This window comes from Pseudonaja textilis, chromosome Z (assembly GCF_049901715.1).
Source record: "Pseudonaja textilis isolate UNSWEBS1 chromosome Z, rPseTex1.2, whole genome shotgun sequence".
Classification (NCBI taxonomy): Eukaryota; Metazoa; Chordata; class Lepidosauria; order Squamata; family Elapidae; genus Pseudonaja; species Pseudonaja textilis.
This window is the reverse complement of record NC_142008.1, coordinates 91468541-91487417: the sequence shown is the minus strand read 5'-3', so window position 1 is coordinate 91487417 and position 18877 is coordinate 91468541. Positions and strand designations below refer to the sequence as shown.

The 18877-nt window shown below is 38.1% G+C and overlaps 1 protein-coding gene across 2 annotated transcripts in view; it reads right to left on the bottom strand.

Moving 5' to 3' along the window:
• Positions 1 to 70: 70 nt before the first annotated feature.
• ZPBP2 (zona pellucida binding protein 2) overlaps positions 71 to 18877 on the bottom strand; it is a 30928-nt gene continuing 12121 nt past the window's right edge. Inside the window, exons 4-8 of one of the 2 annotated variants that reach the window (XM_087918419.1) lie at positions 16981 to 17142; positions 14647 to 14865; positions 13601 to 13686; positions 3798 to 3975; positions 71 to 1598 (exon numbers count right to left, since the gene is read on the bottom strand). In XM_087918419.1, coding sequence (XP_087774545.1) covers positions 1501 to 1598; positions 3798 to 3975; positions 13601 to 13686; positions 14647 to 14865; positions 16981 to 17142 — 743 coding nt within the window. In that variant the 3' untranslated portion in view covers positions 71 to 1500. The remainder of the gene's footprint in view (positions 1599 to 3797; positions 3976 to 13600; positions 13687 to 14646; positions 14866 to 16980; positions 17143 to 18877) is intronic. The other variant, XM_087918420.1, reaches the window with a different exon arrangement.

The window sequence follows — 18877 nt, the reverse complement described above, 5'->3', positions numbered from 1 at the left end:
TACAAAATCCAGATTTAACGTTAGTCAAAAATCAATGAAAAATGTAGACACTTGTATATTTTTATTTATTAAACAAAATTATATGATCATCTAACTCAGGGGTGTCCAACCTTGACAACTTTAAGACTTGTGGACTTCAACTCCCAGAATTCCTCAGCCAGCTTTGCTTTGCTGGTTGAGGAATTCTGGGAGTTGAAGTCCACAAGTCTTAAAGTTGCCAAGGTTGGACATCCCTGATCTAACTCATCTAATGACTCTGGGCAGCAAACAATAATAAAAAGCTACAATTTAAAACTTCAGTTGAAACTCACCACCCTTCTTTTTCTCTGCAGCAGCAACAAACACAACTATTTTATTAAACAAATTCATATGACTGCCCAACCATATAAATATTGTCTAATGTGTGCCAATGTTTTAGATCAGCATTTTCTTGTAATTTTTAAAATCTATGTAACAATTTCTCTTCTTCCCTCCCTCCCTCTCTCACCATTTTAGTTGCAACATCTCATGGAAGCCTTCTATGCATTTTACCACTGATAATAAAAATGTATTTACATTTTAAATCCTTGCATTCTTTGAGAAATTTCCCAAATAAAAGATTTTAAAATTTAAATTACCCAAATTTAACACTTTTGCAAATAAAATTCAATAGTATCCTTTCTTTTTTCAAAGATTGGCACAAGACTAATGCTACTGGTTCTTGATTATTAGAGCCTGATTGCAAAGTATGATAGGTTGGAAAAATCAAAATCTTTTTCAGCATATTTTGGAGGATGATTCCTCTTCTCTATGGAATCCTTCCATGGGCAGTGGACAGATAAGGAAAAATTATCTCTGTTTCCTCTTTATTTCTTACTCTACCTGTTCTTTGTTTTACAAGATTTCTAATCTTAGCATGTTCCATGTCGCCTCTGTTCTTTCCAACATAGACTTCCTCTTTATAGATGCTAGGCCTGTCTTCTGAATTTCTGCTAAATAAACCATTCTCTTCAGTCATCATACCATAATTTGGATTTGATTTTCACTTTCTAGGAACATGCATTCAAACTGCTTCCTCCAATTTTTGCTTACTTGGGATTATTTTGCAGATCCTTCAAAAATTATTCCAGTGCAAAACTGATAACATTCAGATACTTGCTTAAGACAATAGAATTACTGAATAGTGCGCAGAGAATTAGATTGCAGAGTTAAATTACATATTGCATGAAGGGCATGAATAATTAGCTGTTAGCCATGAAAAACAACTATTTCACTTCTTGTTCAGTGATCATAGCAACTGATATAATGTATGTGGTTTAGATATTATAAAGTTTGGAATTTTTCATACTGCATTATCAGTTGCTAATAACATGGGATATAACTTCTACTACATAACAGACTAAGTGCATAGCTGCTGTTTTTCAGTTGGAATCTTGAATTTAGCATAAACATGATACAGATGTAAATGATGAGATAACAAGATGCTTTGCAGCAATTCTCCTTTTCTTATTTTGATTTTATTTAGCAGGATTTTGCTCCATAGTGTTTAATCCGGATGCTTGTACAAGGCTGGCAGGTTATGTCATTGTTTGGGCTGTAACTCCCAGGGTCACAGGCAACTGCAAACAAAATAAATTAACAGTATTTCAGTTAGAGAAAGGAAGACATCAACCAATTGTTGACATTTTTTCAATACTTGAATCTCATGGGACACATAAGATGCAATATGCATGGGTTTGAATTATATAAAATGAATTAATAATATGAATATAAATAAATAACATGAGAAAGATAATATTGTGTCTCAATGAAACTTGAAGAGAAGGGAAAGATGCAACAGATATGAATGAAGGCTATGTGATCTTGTGGAGTAGAGTTATCCATACATGCAGGTGAAGATTTAATTTTGAATGAAAGGGATGAAAAGTATATCAGAAGGTATGAACTGGTGTGATCTAGATCATTATAAGTGAAAATGAAAGTAGAAAACTATGAGAGAGTGATAACTGAAGAACCAAGGATATGCTAGGAAGAAAATTATGCAACATTTTAAATCAATGTGATTTACAGGGGAAAATTTTCTGCTGGGTGGCAGTGCTGAATAGTAGAGATGACACAAGAAGTACAAAATAAGTGATAAGGCTTTTCTCTCTCTTTCTCTCTCCCCACCCCCCTGCTTTTATTTTATTCTTGACACTTGATGGCTGCCTGGACAAAACTCTATGGTTTTCTTGGCAAAGTTCTTAGAAGTGGTTTACCATTGCTTTTTTCTTCCTAGGGCTGAAAGGAAGTAATTGTCCCAAAGTCACCTAGCTGGCTTTGTACCTATGGTGAGACTAAACCTCAGAGTCTCTGGGTTTTTAGCAGATACCTGAACTGCCTTATTAGTAACACTATAATTTTATTTACAAAATTTAGAACTAAGATATTTTATATGTCACTGGCATAATAATGTAAATCCAGTTTCTGTGATTCTCTATAGTTTTATGTCTACATCTTAAAATAAAAGGCTGCAGATGGGGAAAACTACATAGAACCTCTGGTCATGACCATAATTCATTCCATAACTTTGGCAATTTCTTCATCTTCTAATGTTTCATCTTCAGGAATTTCTGGATCAGGGGTCATGTTTGATTGCCACCTGAGTATGTGTTCATAACCAGATTCAAACATTTTGTGGATTTTTTTGGTTGGAACCCAATTTGGTCATGGTTCTACTGCATGTGAAAATGATGGCTACTAAAGTGAAGATGAGAGAATGAGTGTATACATAGAATAGGTAGGTGCAAATGCAATAGAGGTGATGAAGGAACATATAAAATTAAAAGACCGAGTACAAAATGATTTGATAAAAATAAGGAATTCTTCTGAAATTGAGTAGAGAGGGCTAAACAAAGAGAATCCCTCAATCAAGAGAAACACCAGAGATTAGAACTTGACAAAATAATGATACCCAAAGTTTTTGATGCTATAATTGAGCTCCACTACCATCACCACCGCTTCCTCCTCCTCCTCCTCCCTTTAGCTGTACTGGAAGTACAATTGCACATAATTTCAATAAGAAAAAAAAAATAAAGATGGTGGTGGGAAAAGAGCTCAGAAAACCATCTGGGATATATGGAGAACTTTCAAAGGACATTCACAGGACACAGAAACTGGGTATAATCACAAAGGAAAACTACTAGGGGGTAGCTGATATTGGCAGGAAAATAGAAAGGCTAAAATACACAGTGAGTTGAGCTCACAAAGGAAGGTAACCAAAGGAAGAAAAAGTGACAACTGGACTAGATAGTAAGATCTGGAGGTCAGAACTTTTCAAGTCATACTTTTCTGTCTCCACAAAGAATTCAAATGGAAATAAGCAGCTTGACTGACACAAGGGTGGTGGTGATGAGGGGGCAGAAAAAGCATGTAGCCTAGAGCCAATAATAAGATTTAAAAGGCTCTTGATACAGTGGAATAATCTTCTTAGTGATAAAACTGAACAAAATTGCAGAAAACCTTTGATAACCCAGAACAATATTTGAAAACACCTGTAATTTATATTTAATATAATTCTTTTGGTTTTGTGCAGCTTTTAGCAGATGGCGGTAATCTGAAAAGAAAACCTGAACTCTAAATCAAATTCAGTAAAAATATTTTTTTCCTAAAAGGGTTTTTTTCAAAATAAATGAATGTCCTTGCTTTATTTAATCAACAAGCTAAGAGGATTTAAACACTGCAATGTAAACCATGGCCAATCGCAAATGGTAAGTTGGTTGTAAGGATAAATCAAATCAGAGTCCTTGAGAAAATAAGCACATGAATAAAATAAATACCACAGCAATTTGCACAGTCATTATGGATGAAGTCATTTTTCCCAAACCCTGGACGACAGCTGTCTAGCCGAGTGACTTGGAAACTGTGATCTATGTAATGGATTGCAGGGATGTTCACAAACTCATGTTTCAAGATGTACCATTGTTCACGGAAAAACTTTTCAATGAGCCCTCGAGCCTAAAACATCAAAACAAGAACATTAATAAATGAAATCATAGGAATAAACCTTGATGCCCAGAGCCCTGAAATCTTGCTCACGAAATGCAAGGCCAATCAAAGGGTAAGCTGCCTGGGAATCTTCTAGGCCCCATTGTAGGTAAATTAAATGGAAGAGTTCATGTGGTGAATCCCACCCTTCCTAGATTTCCATGAGGAAAGGCTGTTTCTTATGCAGTCCACTTTATAACCTTTATTTATTTAAATTTATTGGACACCCTATTCCAATGGACTCTAGTTGTAAGGATACATCAGAAACACACTCTCAAGAAAATAACCAGGTGGATAAAATAAATGCCGTAAGAATTTGTATTGATGTTTCTGTAAGTTCCTAGGTCAATCCTGTCTGGTCTTTGTTGTCTCTGTTTATGAGGGAATGCTGCCAGGGTACATAATGCTTTTGCTGCAGTTTTGTATTTGATAAAATCCCTCCATTGATTTCAGATAGATATTGAGGTATTTTTGTGATTCAAGGTGCTAAATGTCTTGGCCTCCAGCTACTCTCAGGTACCATTTCAAAATGGAATTGAATAATCTGATATATTTTTTATGAGAGAAATTATGAGTTTCCTCTCAGTTTAGAGGGCAGGGGCCCAGTGGCATATCTTTTATGCCAAGGTGGCATTAAATCCTGATAGTATTCTAAAAGCTGATTAAACAACCAATGAAAGGGAGGGTGGAGTTGGTGTTGCAATGATATGGCATGCGATCTTAGAGGTCTGAGATCGCTGCCAATATCTTTGCTCCTGGATGATCCAATTGGATCTAAACCGTCCCGAAGAGACGGTGAAAGTGAAGAGCGCATCCTGTCGATCCTAGGGATACTGCAAAGTCCCTGGTAGATCCAGGAGAAGCTCTTTTTGCCAGCGGCAAAGAGGCAGCCATTAAAGCTGCTGAAGTTGGGACAGCTCCGAAACGGAAGAGAGCAGAAAGAGAAAGTGTGCCGGTTTGGTGAGAACTTTTTTTTTTACCCTAAGATCTGAAAGGACACCCTAAGGGAAAGAAAGAATCTGTAAAAGTTTTGACAGAAGTGATTAAGCAGCGATTTTAAACAGGACTGTCAAAGTAATGTTTTGTTTTGTTTTTCTCATTGCTGGATTTTTTATATACGATCTTGTATTTTGAAAATGGACGGGTTTTTTTGTTCATATCTATCTATTTTTTTTTCTTCTCCTTTTTGATTTTGTAATATTTTAGGCTAGAGGCGAAGAGAAGAGAGCTATAATAAGAGCCTTGGATAATTAAATAAAGTGCAGTGTGACCTTTTTACTTTTCTTAAGTTGTGCTATCCCTCCTCACCAGCTTTATTGCATTTTTTTTCTATCTCCTTTTTTGTAATAACTGTTTGGGTTTCTGGCTTTGTTGGAGCTTGCCTTTGTTTTTCTCTCTTTTTTTGGAAGTCCAACCTCTACGTTTGCTTTTTATTTTAAAGGGAAAGCCTTAAAAGACTTTTTTTCCCCCTTTCCTGGTATTTTTGTTTTTTCATCTACTTTTTTGGTTTATTTTTATGCACTTTTTTCTATTTGAGACCTTTCAATTGGATTAAGGTGTTGAAGAACCTGAAGAATTTTTCCTTTTTCTCTTTTTTCTTTTTTTCTTTTTTTTAAGCTCTTTTTAAAATGTTACTTTTGACTGGATTAAGGTATACAAGAACCCGAAGAACCTGAACCTATCTTTTTTTCTTTTCTTTTTCCTTTTTTATTATTATTACTGGACTTCTTTTTTTTTACTATTTTTATTTTGAACTACAATTGGCTATTTCACAATTGGATTAAGGTTTAGAAGAACCTGAAGATTTTGAATTGCCTAAAATGAGTAGGAAATTTACAGCTCCTGGCTCTTCAACTTCTACTTCTTCCTCTCCACCATCTGGAGGACAACGTTCAATACAGATAATGTTAAAGCAAGAAAAAGAACAAGAAAAAGTGACTCTGCAGATGATTATGCAAGGAATTCAAAATATCCAAGCAAGATCAGAGAATATTGAAAAGAGAATAGAAAACATCGAACAAAGAATCCCTAATGGAGAGACTTCTCCAAGGTCTCCCAGGTGTAGTCCCCTATTTTGACGACATTTTGGTCTCAGCTATGGATAAGACACAACTAATACAGAGGGTCAGATCAGTCTTTGAGCGGTTTAGGCAGCATTGCCTCAAACTTAAGAGGGAGAAGTGCACCATCGCCACTAAGCAAGTGGACTTTCTAGGCTACAGAATTGATGCCTCTGGTATTCACCCAATTGAGTCCAAAGTCAGGGCTATCCACGAGGCACACCTTCCAACAAGACTGAACTCCAAGCCTTCTTAGGGCTTCTAAATTTCTATGCTGCATTCCTTCCACATAAAGCATCTATAGCAGAACCTCTGCACAGGCTTTTAGATAAACAATCCCCCTGGCATTGGGGACCTAGAGAAGCTCATGCCTTCAAATCCGTCAAGTCCTTGCTCACATCTAATGCAGTTTTAATCCAAATTCAATCAGCAGCTGCCCCTAGTCCTGGCAGCAGATGTCCCTTTGGTGTTGGGGCAGTTCCGAGCCACAGGCTCCCTAATGGCTCTGAGGCACCAATTGCCTTCTTCTTAAGAACCTTCTCTGCTGCAGGAACTACAGCCAAATTGATAAAGAGGCTTTGGCTGCAGTTGCTGCTGTTAAAAAGTTTCATGAATTTATGGTCACTACTTTGAACTTATAACTGACCATAAACCACTTTTAGGCCTTTTGTCAGGGGACAAGCAAACCCCACAGGTCCTATCACCAAGGATGACCAGGTGGATTCTGTTCCTGGCTGCCTATTCATACAAACTAGTGCATCGTCCAGGAAAGAACATGTGCCACGCAGATGCTCTCAGTCGTTGCCCCCTACCAGTGCCAGTCGAAGACCCCGCACCCATACATGCCATTTTTGAGGTCAATAAACTCAACTTGCCTATTACAGCTGAAGACATTGCCACTCACTCCAAAAGGGACAAGGTAATTGCCCAAGTCCTGGACTGGGTGGGAAGGGGGTGGCCTGCAATTCAATACACTTCTGAATTTCTACCATTCAAGATTCACAGGCAAGAGTTGTCGTTCCTACAGGGTTGTTTGTTGTGGGGGACAAGGGTGGTCATCCCTGCCACACTACAAGAGCCAATCTTAAAGGTCTTACACGAAGGCCACCCGGGCATCGTGAGGATGAAGGCCCTGGCCCGCAGCTATGTGTGGTGGGCAGGCATGGATGCCCAGATCTCCAGCTGTATAAGCTCATGCCAGCCATGCCAAGCTACCAGGCCAGCCCCACCTGCAGCCACTCCTACCCGGTGGGAGGATGCTGGGGCTCCTTGGTCTCGGCTACACATCGACCTGGCAGGCCCAGTGCATGGGCAAACTTTCCTAGTCTTAGTGGACTCTTTTTCTAAATGGATTGACCTGGCTCTGCTTCCTTCCACAATCATGCTGGTTGTCACAAGAGCCCTGACCAGAGTGTTTGTCACCCATGGCCTCCCTGACAACCTGGTATCCAATAATGGCCCCCAGTTCACCTCTTATGAGTTTGAGGTTTTTGCAGCCAATCTGGGGATCAGGCATATCCTCACAGCCCCTTTTCATCATGCAAGCAATGGGATGGCTGAGAGGGCAGTTAGGTCAGTAAAAGAAGCATTGGCGAGGTTTGGCCAGATAGACTGGCACTCCAACTGTCCAGATACCTTCTGACCCAGCATACAACCCCCTGTACCACGGCTAACAAGTCACCTGCAGAATTGCTAATGGGCAGGCGCCTTAGGACCACCTTGAACAGGTTGCACCCCCATTACACCCCTGGCACCCCCTTGGGTTCAGACAGCCTTACCAGGGAATTCACCCTGCATGACCTGGTCTATGCCAGGAATTATGCAGGGGACCCGCTATGGGTACCAGGGCAGATTATATCAGTTACAGGGCCAAGATCCTACAGGGTCCTCCTGGACGATGGTTGTATGTGGCGCAGACATGTAGACCAGCTGAGGAGGCATTGGAGAAGGACTACTGATGACTCCCGCATCCAGCCAAGTGACCCAGTCTACCCAGCTAATGACAACGGTCCCCAGCCAGGCGAACTGGTCTACCTGTCAAATGCCAAGAGACTGGTCTACCCATCGAACACCGAGGGACCTGTCTACCCAGAGAACGCCGAGGGTCCGGTCTACCCAGCAAACACTGAGGGTCCAGTCTACCCAGCCAACGCCGAAGGTTCCCAACCAGACGATCCGGTCTACCCAGGGAATGCTATGGACTCCCGACCAAATGACCCGGTCTACCCATCCAACCAAAAGATGCGCCGGAAGCAAGCCAAGTGAAGAAACCTACTGGACCACCGCTGGGCACTCGGACTAAGGTTCCTGACAATCGAGCTTGCACCCCTGCAGCTTCCAGGGTGATCCAGGGAGCGAAGGACTCTGCCCAAGCCAAACATTCTCCGGGACTAAGGCGGTCCAGCCACCAGTGCAGGTGGCCAGCCTATTTACAGGACTACGCATGCTCCTGGCCAGGGGAAAGGAGTGTGGTATTCAACAGAACTGATGGCAATCCCCACTCAGGTCTGCAGTTCTGGCGGAAGTGCCGATCGCTCCCATTGGCTGATGCCGTTTGACAGCCGGCTATAAAAGGAGCTGTCAAACGGCATCAGCTGTTGCCACCAGCTGATCTGCCTTGTTAGCCTCGGCAGCCGCAGCAACTCTTTATTCATTGAATAAAGCTTCTAACCATTCACTCTGAGTCTGCCTCGTATCTCTGCCGCTCCACAACAAAGACTCTCCCTAAATCTTTTTTTTAAATGGTAGATGAAATAAACTTAAAAGATACACATAGAGAAAGAAATGCTAAAACTAAACAATATACTTTCTATTCAAATAGACACTTATCATGGTCCAGAATAGATATGATATGGATGTCAACAGAATTAATACCTAACATTCAAGAAATAAATATTGAAACAAGTACTTGGGCAGATCACAATCCAATGACAATTAAATGGAAAGGACAAAAAAGAAGATCTAGATGAATGTTAAATAATACTATTTTAAAGGAAAAAGACTTCACACATTGGATGGAGAAAGAATTGGCCTTTTTCTTTAGAGAAAATAAAAAAGAAGATACATCAATTCAGAATGTATGGGATACAATGAAGGCATATGCTTGAGGCTTGATAATAGACCAGGCTTGTCCAACCCGCAGGCCGCATGCGGCCCAGGTCGCCTCGTAATGCGGCCTAGTGCCCACCCCAACCTTCGTGCCAGAGCCAGCGAGGAGGAGGAGGAGAGGCAGGCGCGAGGCGGGGTGAGGCGAGTGCCACACCAAGCAGCAGCAGAAAAGGTGGGCGCCATCAGAGTGCCACCTCCTGCTGTTGCCGCCGCCGCCGCTGTTTCTGCCCCTGCCGCCGCCGCTTCTGCCCCCACTGTTGCTGCTGCTTCTGACCCCGCCGCCGCTGCTGCTTCTGCCCCCACTGTCGCTGCTGCTTCTGCCTTCCAGTCCTGCCTCATCCAGCCAGGCCATTTGCAGGAGGAGAGGTAGGCATGAGGCAGGCGAGCTTTCTTCCCCCGCAAAATTTGGCCAGAAAATAAACCGTGATAAACCGTGATAAAAAAACCATGATAAAAAATAAATAATTTTTAATAAATAATTAATAATAAATAATAAAAACATCTCACTAACTTCATTTCCAAATAAATTTAATATGTTAACTATGTTTTCTATGGTTTTTTTGGATGATCAGGTATCTTTACTGTTATTTTATTTTATGTGTGGCCCAAACCAAATTTTCATCTTCTAATGTGGCCCAGGGAAGGTGAAAGGTTGGACAACCCTGTAATAGACTATACAAGGAAAAGGAATACTATGAAAAGGCTAGCCTCTAAGGCCCTAGAGGATGAACATAAAAGACTTGAAAAAGAGCTACAGAAAATGCCACAGAAAAAGGACATCAAGTTAAAAATGGATATAATTAAACACAAAATGGGTCAAATAGAAAAAGAAGAATTAGCACAGAAAATTAGAGGTGCTAAACAGAACTACTTTGAAGACGCAAACAAACCAGGTAAATAGTTAGCATATAAATTGAGAAAAGAGAAAGAATCAAGGAAAATATTGTAATTAATAGATGACCAAGGCCAAGTTTGCCATGGTAGAAAAGAGAAGAAGGAAATCATTCGAGACTTCTATGGGAAATTATATATGCAAGAGAATATTGATGAAGAAAGAATTAAGCAGTACTTACAGAATGCTAATTTACCTCAGATACCTAAAGAGATTGAAAAAATGTTAGAAAGCAACATAATGATGATGGAGTTAACTGAAGCACTCAAGAAGCAAAATAACAGAAAGGCACCAGGCCCAGATGGACTTCCGGCAGACTTTTATAAAATATTACAAGAATCGTTGAATCTTCCATTGCTAGAAGTTATGAATGAAGTTATGTTAAAGAAGAAGATACCTCAATCATGGTCAGAAGCCTATATTACACTTATTCCTAAAGAGGAGGCCGACCCATTACAAATTAAGAACCATAGACCCATTTCTTTACTAAATGCAGATTACAAAATCTTTGCTTCAATTTTGGCAGAAAGACTAAAAAAATATTTAAATAATTTTATCCATCCTGATCAAAATGGATTTCTGCCAAAGAGACAAATTTAAGACAATATGAGAGTAATCTTGGACACTTTGGAATACTACGAGGCACATCCTGAAAAACAAATGGCTCTGATATTTCTAGATCCAAGGCATTTGACAATGTGAATTGGCGATTCATGTTATTACTGTTGGAACAGATGGGTTTTGCTAGAAAATTCATCCAAGCAATAGGAGCTATATACTATAAGCAAATGGCAAAGGTAATAATAGAGGGAGAGCTGACAGACCCTATTAATATAAGAAAAGGAACAAGACACTATCACCTTTGTTGTTTGCGTTAACTTTGGAAGTATTAAACAGAAATATTAGAGATGAAAAGAATATAAAAGGAATGAAAATCAAAAAGGAAGAATTTAAGCTGCAAGAATTTGCAGAGGATCTGGTTTTTATCTTAGAAGACCCTTTAGAAACAGCATCAAAATTGATAAAGAAGATAGAGACATACAGAAAGGTGGCTGGTTTGAAAATAAAGATAAGACAAAGATTTTGACAAAGAATATGCTACTAAGACAAAAGGAAGAACTGGCAGATTTATTGAAAATTCAAGTCACGAATAAGATCAAGTACTTGGGGATATATTTGACAGCAAGATGTAGTACATTAAAAGAGAATGATTATATTAAACCTAATCAGCAGATAGCGCTAGATTTGGCGAAATGGGAAAACTTACAACTCTCACTAATAGGGAGAATCTCAACAATCAAGATGAATATATTACCCAGAATTTTATATTTGTTTCAAACAATTCCAATTAGGCTTGGAAAAGACTACTTTGAAGATTTAAATAAAATTGTGTTGAAATATATATGGCAAGGTAAGAAAGCGAGAATAAAGTTAAAACTTTTGCAAGTTGCTAGAATTAGAGGAGGATTTGGTTTGCCTAATTGGGAATTGTAGTACCAAGCTACAAATCTGATGTGGGTTAAGGAATGGATAGCACTAAGAAATGCTAGATTGTTGACATTAGAAGGACATGATCTGTTGTTGGGGTGGCATGCTTTTTTATGGTACAAAGGAACTAAAACACAGGGGTATTTTAAAAGACATTATATATGGGAGTCTCTGTGGTTAAACTGGGAGAAGGTTAAAAGACAATGTTATTTGAAAATTCCAGTTTGGTTATCAACTATTGAAGCATTCTCGTATCCTATAATATACAAAAAGGAACAAACAGTTAAATATGGTGAAATACTGAATGAAAAGGGTGAACTTAAATCTATGCAAAAACTAGAGGAACAAGGAATAAAGATGAATTGGTTTTCATATGCGCAAATACATTCAAGGTATGATAAAGATTCTAACACAAAAGATTTCTATGATAAATTGACTGACTTAGATAAGATTTTGACAGGTACTTATGAAAAGGTGATTAAAAAATTGTATGGATATCTATTAGAAATTAAACTAGAAGAAGAACAAGTTAAAGAAACTATGATTGCTTGGGGGAAGAATTTTGGATATGGGATTGATTTAGAGAAATGGCAAAAATTGTGGTCTCAAAATTATAAAATGACAATGTCAACAGCATATAAAGAAAATTTGTATAAGATGTTTTACAGATGGCATTTTCCCTCGACAAAAATAGCAAGAATGTTCAAGAATAAATCCGAAAAATGTTGGAAATGTCACCAGACACCTGGTTCATTTTACCATATGTGGTGGACTCTGCGGATGCTAAAAAATACTGGACTAAAATCCACATGTGGTTGGAAAAAATGATGAAAAAACATATAGACTTGAAACCAGGGATATTTTTATTGGGAATTTTACCTGAAATATATAGTAAAGACTTGAAATACCTGATTGTAAATGTATTAACAGCAGCTAGGATAGTATTTGCTAAAAACTGGAAAAATGAAAAGATACCATCACAGGAGGAAATCATTAAGAAAATATTGGAATGTGTTGAAATGAATAGATTGACATTTGAAATTAGAGAACAAGAGGATAAACAATTTTATAAAATTTGGGATCTTTTCTATCAATGGTTAGATAACAAAGTACAGTAACGAAATATGTAGATTTCTAGAAAACAATAAATATATAAAGATGTACTTTCTTAGTATAACTACAAAATGATTTCAAGATAGATTTGGGATGATAATATGAACTGTTATAAAATAAATTAAGTAAATTATGGTTATCTTGTAAAACATGAATGAATAAAAGTATAGTCAAATGATTGATTAATAATGATACTAAGGTATTTAATTTTTGATTGACAATATGAGACTATATGTAATGTAATTGTAATTGAAGACTACAAAATGGAAGCACAAAACAATTTGTAAACCAACCGGCACACTGTATGTACATCTTTGGAAGACAGCTTGATGTTTTTATGTTTTGTTTGTTTATAAAAACCAATAAAATTTTTCATTAAAAAAAAGAAAACAACCAATGAAAGAATGGACTTTCTGATCTCAGGTTGAGTTTTCTTGTAGAAAAATGACCTACAATCTGATCCTCAATCTAATTTAGTAACATTGAAGAAAGTGATTGTGACATTTCATTGTGTATATACTTTTTAATTATCTATCTATTTTGGCAGGAACACAGCTTATCTGATTCAGGATGACTTAATTTTATTTTAATTTTCAGACTCTAAGGGATGCAGGGCACTTGTGTTGATGCATCAGTGTCACTGAATGGGATAGGGTTAATTTTTTTCTCTTTTTAATTGGTGGCAGTTGATAGTTACCTATCTTTATTGTTGAGGTTTCAAAGGTGTCTATGCTTTGATACCCTCTTTCTACTCCCACCACTGAATTCTGCCTTTTGCTTCTAAAGTTAAATAGTTAAATCTGCAGGGAAATTCCAGGGCCCCTGTGATAGGTTCTTGCAATCACAACCTGCAATTTACACCTTCTAAACTATTTGGTACTTTTAGTATCCAGAAACATGCCAGTGTGAAAAAAACTGAAAAAAAATCTCTAACCTTATATACATGGCTGTTGGTAATATCTTCACAGTCAGTGGTAATTTGACGGCAACTAACCTCCCAGCCAGGGGCAAATGGATTTACTAAGTGACAAAAAGAAACAAACATTTGCAGGTAAAAATATTGTTCTCTATGAATTGTGCCTAAATATAATAAAGAATTCAACTCTGGGAGTTGCAATGGGACTCACAATTGTATGAATTTATGATTTCAGCCGCAAAGGCTATTTCTTCCTGGGCTATAACAACTGTGCCTTATGTAGATCTGTTCCCAGGAAGAACAATTAATCCAAAAGAGACATAACTTGTAATCCAGCTCCATCTTTGAGTTACCCAGGCCAAAATATCTAAAACCAATTGTTACAGTGAAAGCAGGTGAAAGTGGGAAAAGAACAGCTGTCTGAATCCCGCTTTATCTGACTAAACAGCTGAAGGAAGTATTTTCATACTGGCTGTCAAAGTTTCCTGAGGAAATATTTCCCAATTTTTCTATGGCCCCCAAATTGCAATTAATTTAAGATATATACTCCACTCAGGGTGAAGATTAGTCATACCATCACTTCATCTCAGCAGTGCAACAGATTCCATCTTTTAGCTGAACTTTCAATAGATGTATAGATGATTTTGCTGATGAAAAATATTTAGCCTGTGACAGCGCTCCTCTCTCAAAATACAGCAGAAGTTCTGATGATAATAATTAGCCTGCAATATTTTTGGGGACAGTTTTCTATGGATTACTCATAGCAAACCTCTTGTGACTGAATTCAGGAGAATATATTTTGGAGTGACACAGTCTTGGAACTAACACTTCAGAAACAAAATGAGAGCAGCTATGCCTGTATCAAATGGATAAAATCTGATGTTTGCAAGAATGCTGATCCAAATTAAAGGGACTATGATTTGATGAAATTGTACCATCAACAAGAAAAGCACTGAAAACATAGTTATATTGAATAGGGACTCTTTTTCCACAATCCAGCTCCACATAGGTTGTCCAGGTACAGTAAAAACTATGATGGAGAAAAAGTATCACTTTTACATTACCTTGAAAAACAATGAATAGTTCATCTACTAATCCATGTTTGGGTCGCTTAACAGAAAAACATCTGTATGATGAATCAATAATGTGGCATTTCAGATTAGCAACCAGATTATTCAAGATTTTCTGCAGTTCTTCAAAGAATCGTTTATTAGCTGCTAGTTTGCATTCTTTGGTTGTAAAGTGAACAGATATACGATAAGTATAGTCTGGTTCTCGATATGCTTCAAAAAATGGGAAAAGGAAAAAATAGAATGTAAGTGGCAGGGAAAGTAATATATTGTTGCTCTTCATAATTCTTAGTTTATTATCTATCTGCATTAGAAATTCAATATGGAATAAAAATCTGGAGCATTCTCCTTAAGAAAGTGTCCTTTTGAAGTATCTACCATCTAGACAAACTGATGAGATCAAGTCCACAAATATGCTACTTTGGGATAGTCATTTCAATAGTGTGGTTTATTTTGTTTTTCTTATAGTTTCTCAAGAAGGATGGAAAAAATAATATCTTCATAATGTCTGTGTATATGTATGTAGTTCTGCCTGCTACTTAAATATGCGTGAACCAGAGGATACTCAAGCTAGCATATAGATGTCACAATAAAGAAATCTAAAATCTAAATCTAACAGGCATGTCAGGAAAGATATAATTATGGGTGGAGAATTCTGAGGGTTGAAGTCCAATATCTTAAAACTGATGAGGTTGAGAAACACTAATTCAGCCTAAAGATCTAGCTCTGGCTTTTGATTGATTGATATAGACATAATGTAACGTAACGTAATATAACATAATAAAATAATAATATTCTCTCTCTCTCCCCCCCCTCCTCTGTATCCCAGTATGAACTAAAAAAAACCTGCCTTGTGTGATCTGCAGCTCAAGCTGCTTTAAAAGGCAAAGATGCAGGGATCAACTAAAAATCTGCAGAAGGTTTGAGTTAATGGAGGTTTATCAGTATGGAACAACTGAAGAGATTATCATGTCTTTAATACATAATATATAATCGCTTATGTGTTTTTAGTACCATATAAAGTAGCATAAACTGTTTGGAATCAGGCAAAATGCGATACTTGATGAAAATGGGATTGATATATTTTTTGGAAAACCACAGTACATAGAGTTTCATTTTCTTAGCATTGTGCTAATCAGGCTATCATATTTAATGGGATCTTACATGCTGTGGGATTACGGGAATTGGGTTCTGTTAACCATTTAAGAAATGTAGGTTATCATGTAAATATAGGATATCATGTAAATACAGGCAACATTATAATGGATTCATAATGTTTTATCAAAGAAGTATCTCATGTTCATACACAATTTTTAAATTTAAAAATTAAGAAACCCAAAATAGTAATTTCACATGAAAAAATATTGTAAGATTTGGCTGTTCAAATCTGGGGCATTTTTATTTGGAGGGTAGTGGGTGCCATCTAGCGGCATGACGGTTCTATGTTGTCCATCTCCCCTTCTGTGCAGACTGCTGTATGCATTTGAAGGGTAAACAAGACATCCTAAAATAGTTTTTGACCTTGGAAAAGAAACAGAAGAGGAAGATTTTTTTAAAAAAAATTTAGATCAGAACAATTATGAAAAGGTTAGATAGAGGAAAAGAACTTTTCAATATTGTGGAACATTTGTTCTGTTATTTGTTCTTTAGCTATTTACACATTATAATGGAAAAAATGCATAGGCATTTGAAAAAATATTACAGGGAAGGGATTTGTTTGATTAGACGAGTGGCCCACAGGGAAAAAATTAAGCACCTCTTTCTCTGATACAATTGTTCCAGTCAAATTCAGACTCTTATATGGACATAATATGGTTAAAAAACAAGAATAAGAAAAAACACTGGGAGATATTTCCATCATGTTGAGTTGGCCCTGAAACTTTGTGAGTGGGCTGGAGGAAGTACTTCCTACTAATTTTTTTGCCTGAAGTCTATATTTTCATAGCAACCAACCTCTTAATTTGCCCCCAAACTATTTTCCAACTCATAATAGAAATAAATATTGCCCGCACATCTTTTCTAGTGCAGAAAAGCAGAAGGCAAATGATAACACTTTTATTAGTGTATTTGTGAAATTAATTATATTTTCATGTGAATCTTTTATTTTCCAACAAAGTTTATTAATTTTCATACAATTAAAATTCTACAATATGTTTGATGGAATATTTTGTTTTAAATTGTTTCTTTAGGAAATTTGAGGTGAAAAATGGATTGGATGTTTTGAAAATCCAAACTTTAAAAAAAATTTTTTTTAAAAAAAAAATGGATCTAAAGCTGAATTCCTAACTTAATGAGGAGCAACTCGGCATAGCCTAGAATAGGGCTTACCATAAATCATAAATTTATAGGTCTTGAATCTTTCTTCTTCTGCTTGCATGTCATTTCGAAAAACTCTGTAAGAAAGTGTGCACATATAAGATCCAGACATGTGCTCCTTAAAACCAACCAACATCAGCTTTCCAGTTTCTGTGAGATTCACATACTGTTTTCCTGCAACAGAAATGAGAAGCCAGGTCAACACAATTCAAGCTTGGGTCTGTTCCAGCTTTTGGTCTGTCTGGGCTACTTTAAGTGAAGAAGAATTGTCTTGGGCTACATATAAAATATATAATACAGTAAGTATTGCTTAAAATCATACAATGTTAAAAGTTTACAATCTTGTGGGGCTGCATCACTGTGTGTCTAGGACTGCACGCAGCTTGCAGGCTACAGGTTGGACACACTTGATCTTAATTTTGGCTTTTAAAATAGCAGCCCTTGGAAAGTAAAGGTTGAATATCACATTTTTAGGAGGGACCTCAATTTTCTTTCCTGTTTAACAGTGGCATTCAGTGGTATTAGTTTTCCCTAATATTAAAGTGTGTCTTCTCAAGTATATAACTGCTTGGATATTATAATTTGAGTGTGTGCGCGTGTGCTACCCTTTTCCTGGAGGAGAAGCAGCACTTTTGCTTCATTTCAATTGGTTTTTGTGGATTGTTACCAGCCAAAAGAAACTCTAATTAGTGGTTGGGCTAGAAATGTTTTCAACAAATACAGGCAGGGTTCACTTAACAATGGTGGCTGAGCCTGGAATTTCCATTGCTAAGTGTTGCAGCTATAAAGCATGATATCGTGTGACTACAATGGAAATTCTGGCAGTTCTGGTTGCCATCATTAAGTGAATCACTGTGGGTCTTTAGATAAGAAAGGCCTGCAATTTGTGATCTCCTGCCAGTTTTCCCTTTGACTGTGATTGTAGGAAGCAGGCAAAGAAGCCTCATGAATGATGATCACGTGACCATGAGATGCTGCAACATTAATTAATTGCAAGCCAGGTGCTGAGTACCTGGTGTTAGATGGGTCTGAGGGAATAAGAGGCAGGACACAGCAGAAACAGGTAGAGGTTTCTTTATTTGAGTGTAAGTGAAAAAAAGCTGCTCAGCCGTGGCAGGCGCCTGCTTTTGTAGCAGGCGCTGTCCAAAGCTTCAGCCACTGACAGGGCTTTATTTCTCCAGCCAGTAGCTGGACCAATGAGTGGAGTCTGTTAGCTGACTCCACTCTCTGGCCATATTTGGTAATACATAACACCCCTCCCCTCCTAGTTAATCTTCTTCCAATCAACACCAGCCTACCGTATGTAGTCACGTAGGTAGGTGGGACTTCAATGGGTGTGACCAGACCTGCGCACCTCACTGGTTCCTGGGACAGCGACCCGAGTGGACAGGTTCACCACTGCTCTGGTCCCTGCCTGCAGAACAGTCTTGAAGTCCAGTTGTGGTGGTGCAGGGACTGTTGAACTGGAGGCCTCAGAAGTACACTGCAGGACCTCCTCTTTGCAAGATAAGTGTTCCCGCATTCTGTCCGGGTTTGAGGCTAAGTGGTCAGTTTTCTTTCTGAGTTCTGTGGGTAGGGCCTGCGTCAAGGACTGTTCTTCTGGAGCCTGTTGGGTGTCTGACTGGTTGTCTCTGTAAGGGACCCGGCTTCTGATCTGATCAATGTGTCTCTCCCACAGTCTTCCTTCTTTGGTTTCTACCCTGTACGATCAGGGTCCTGTAATCCTGGTTACCCTGGCTGGTACCCATGTGGGTTCCCCTGTATAATTGTGGGCGTAGACTGGGTCCCCTGTGGTGAATTGCCTGCATTTCCCCATGGAATCGAGGGGTGTCTCTATGTTGTAGTTGGGGTAGACTTAGTCAAGTGTTGATCGTAGCCTTCGGCCCATTAGCAGTTCTGCAGGGCTACA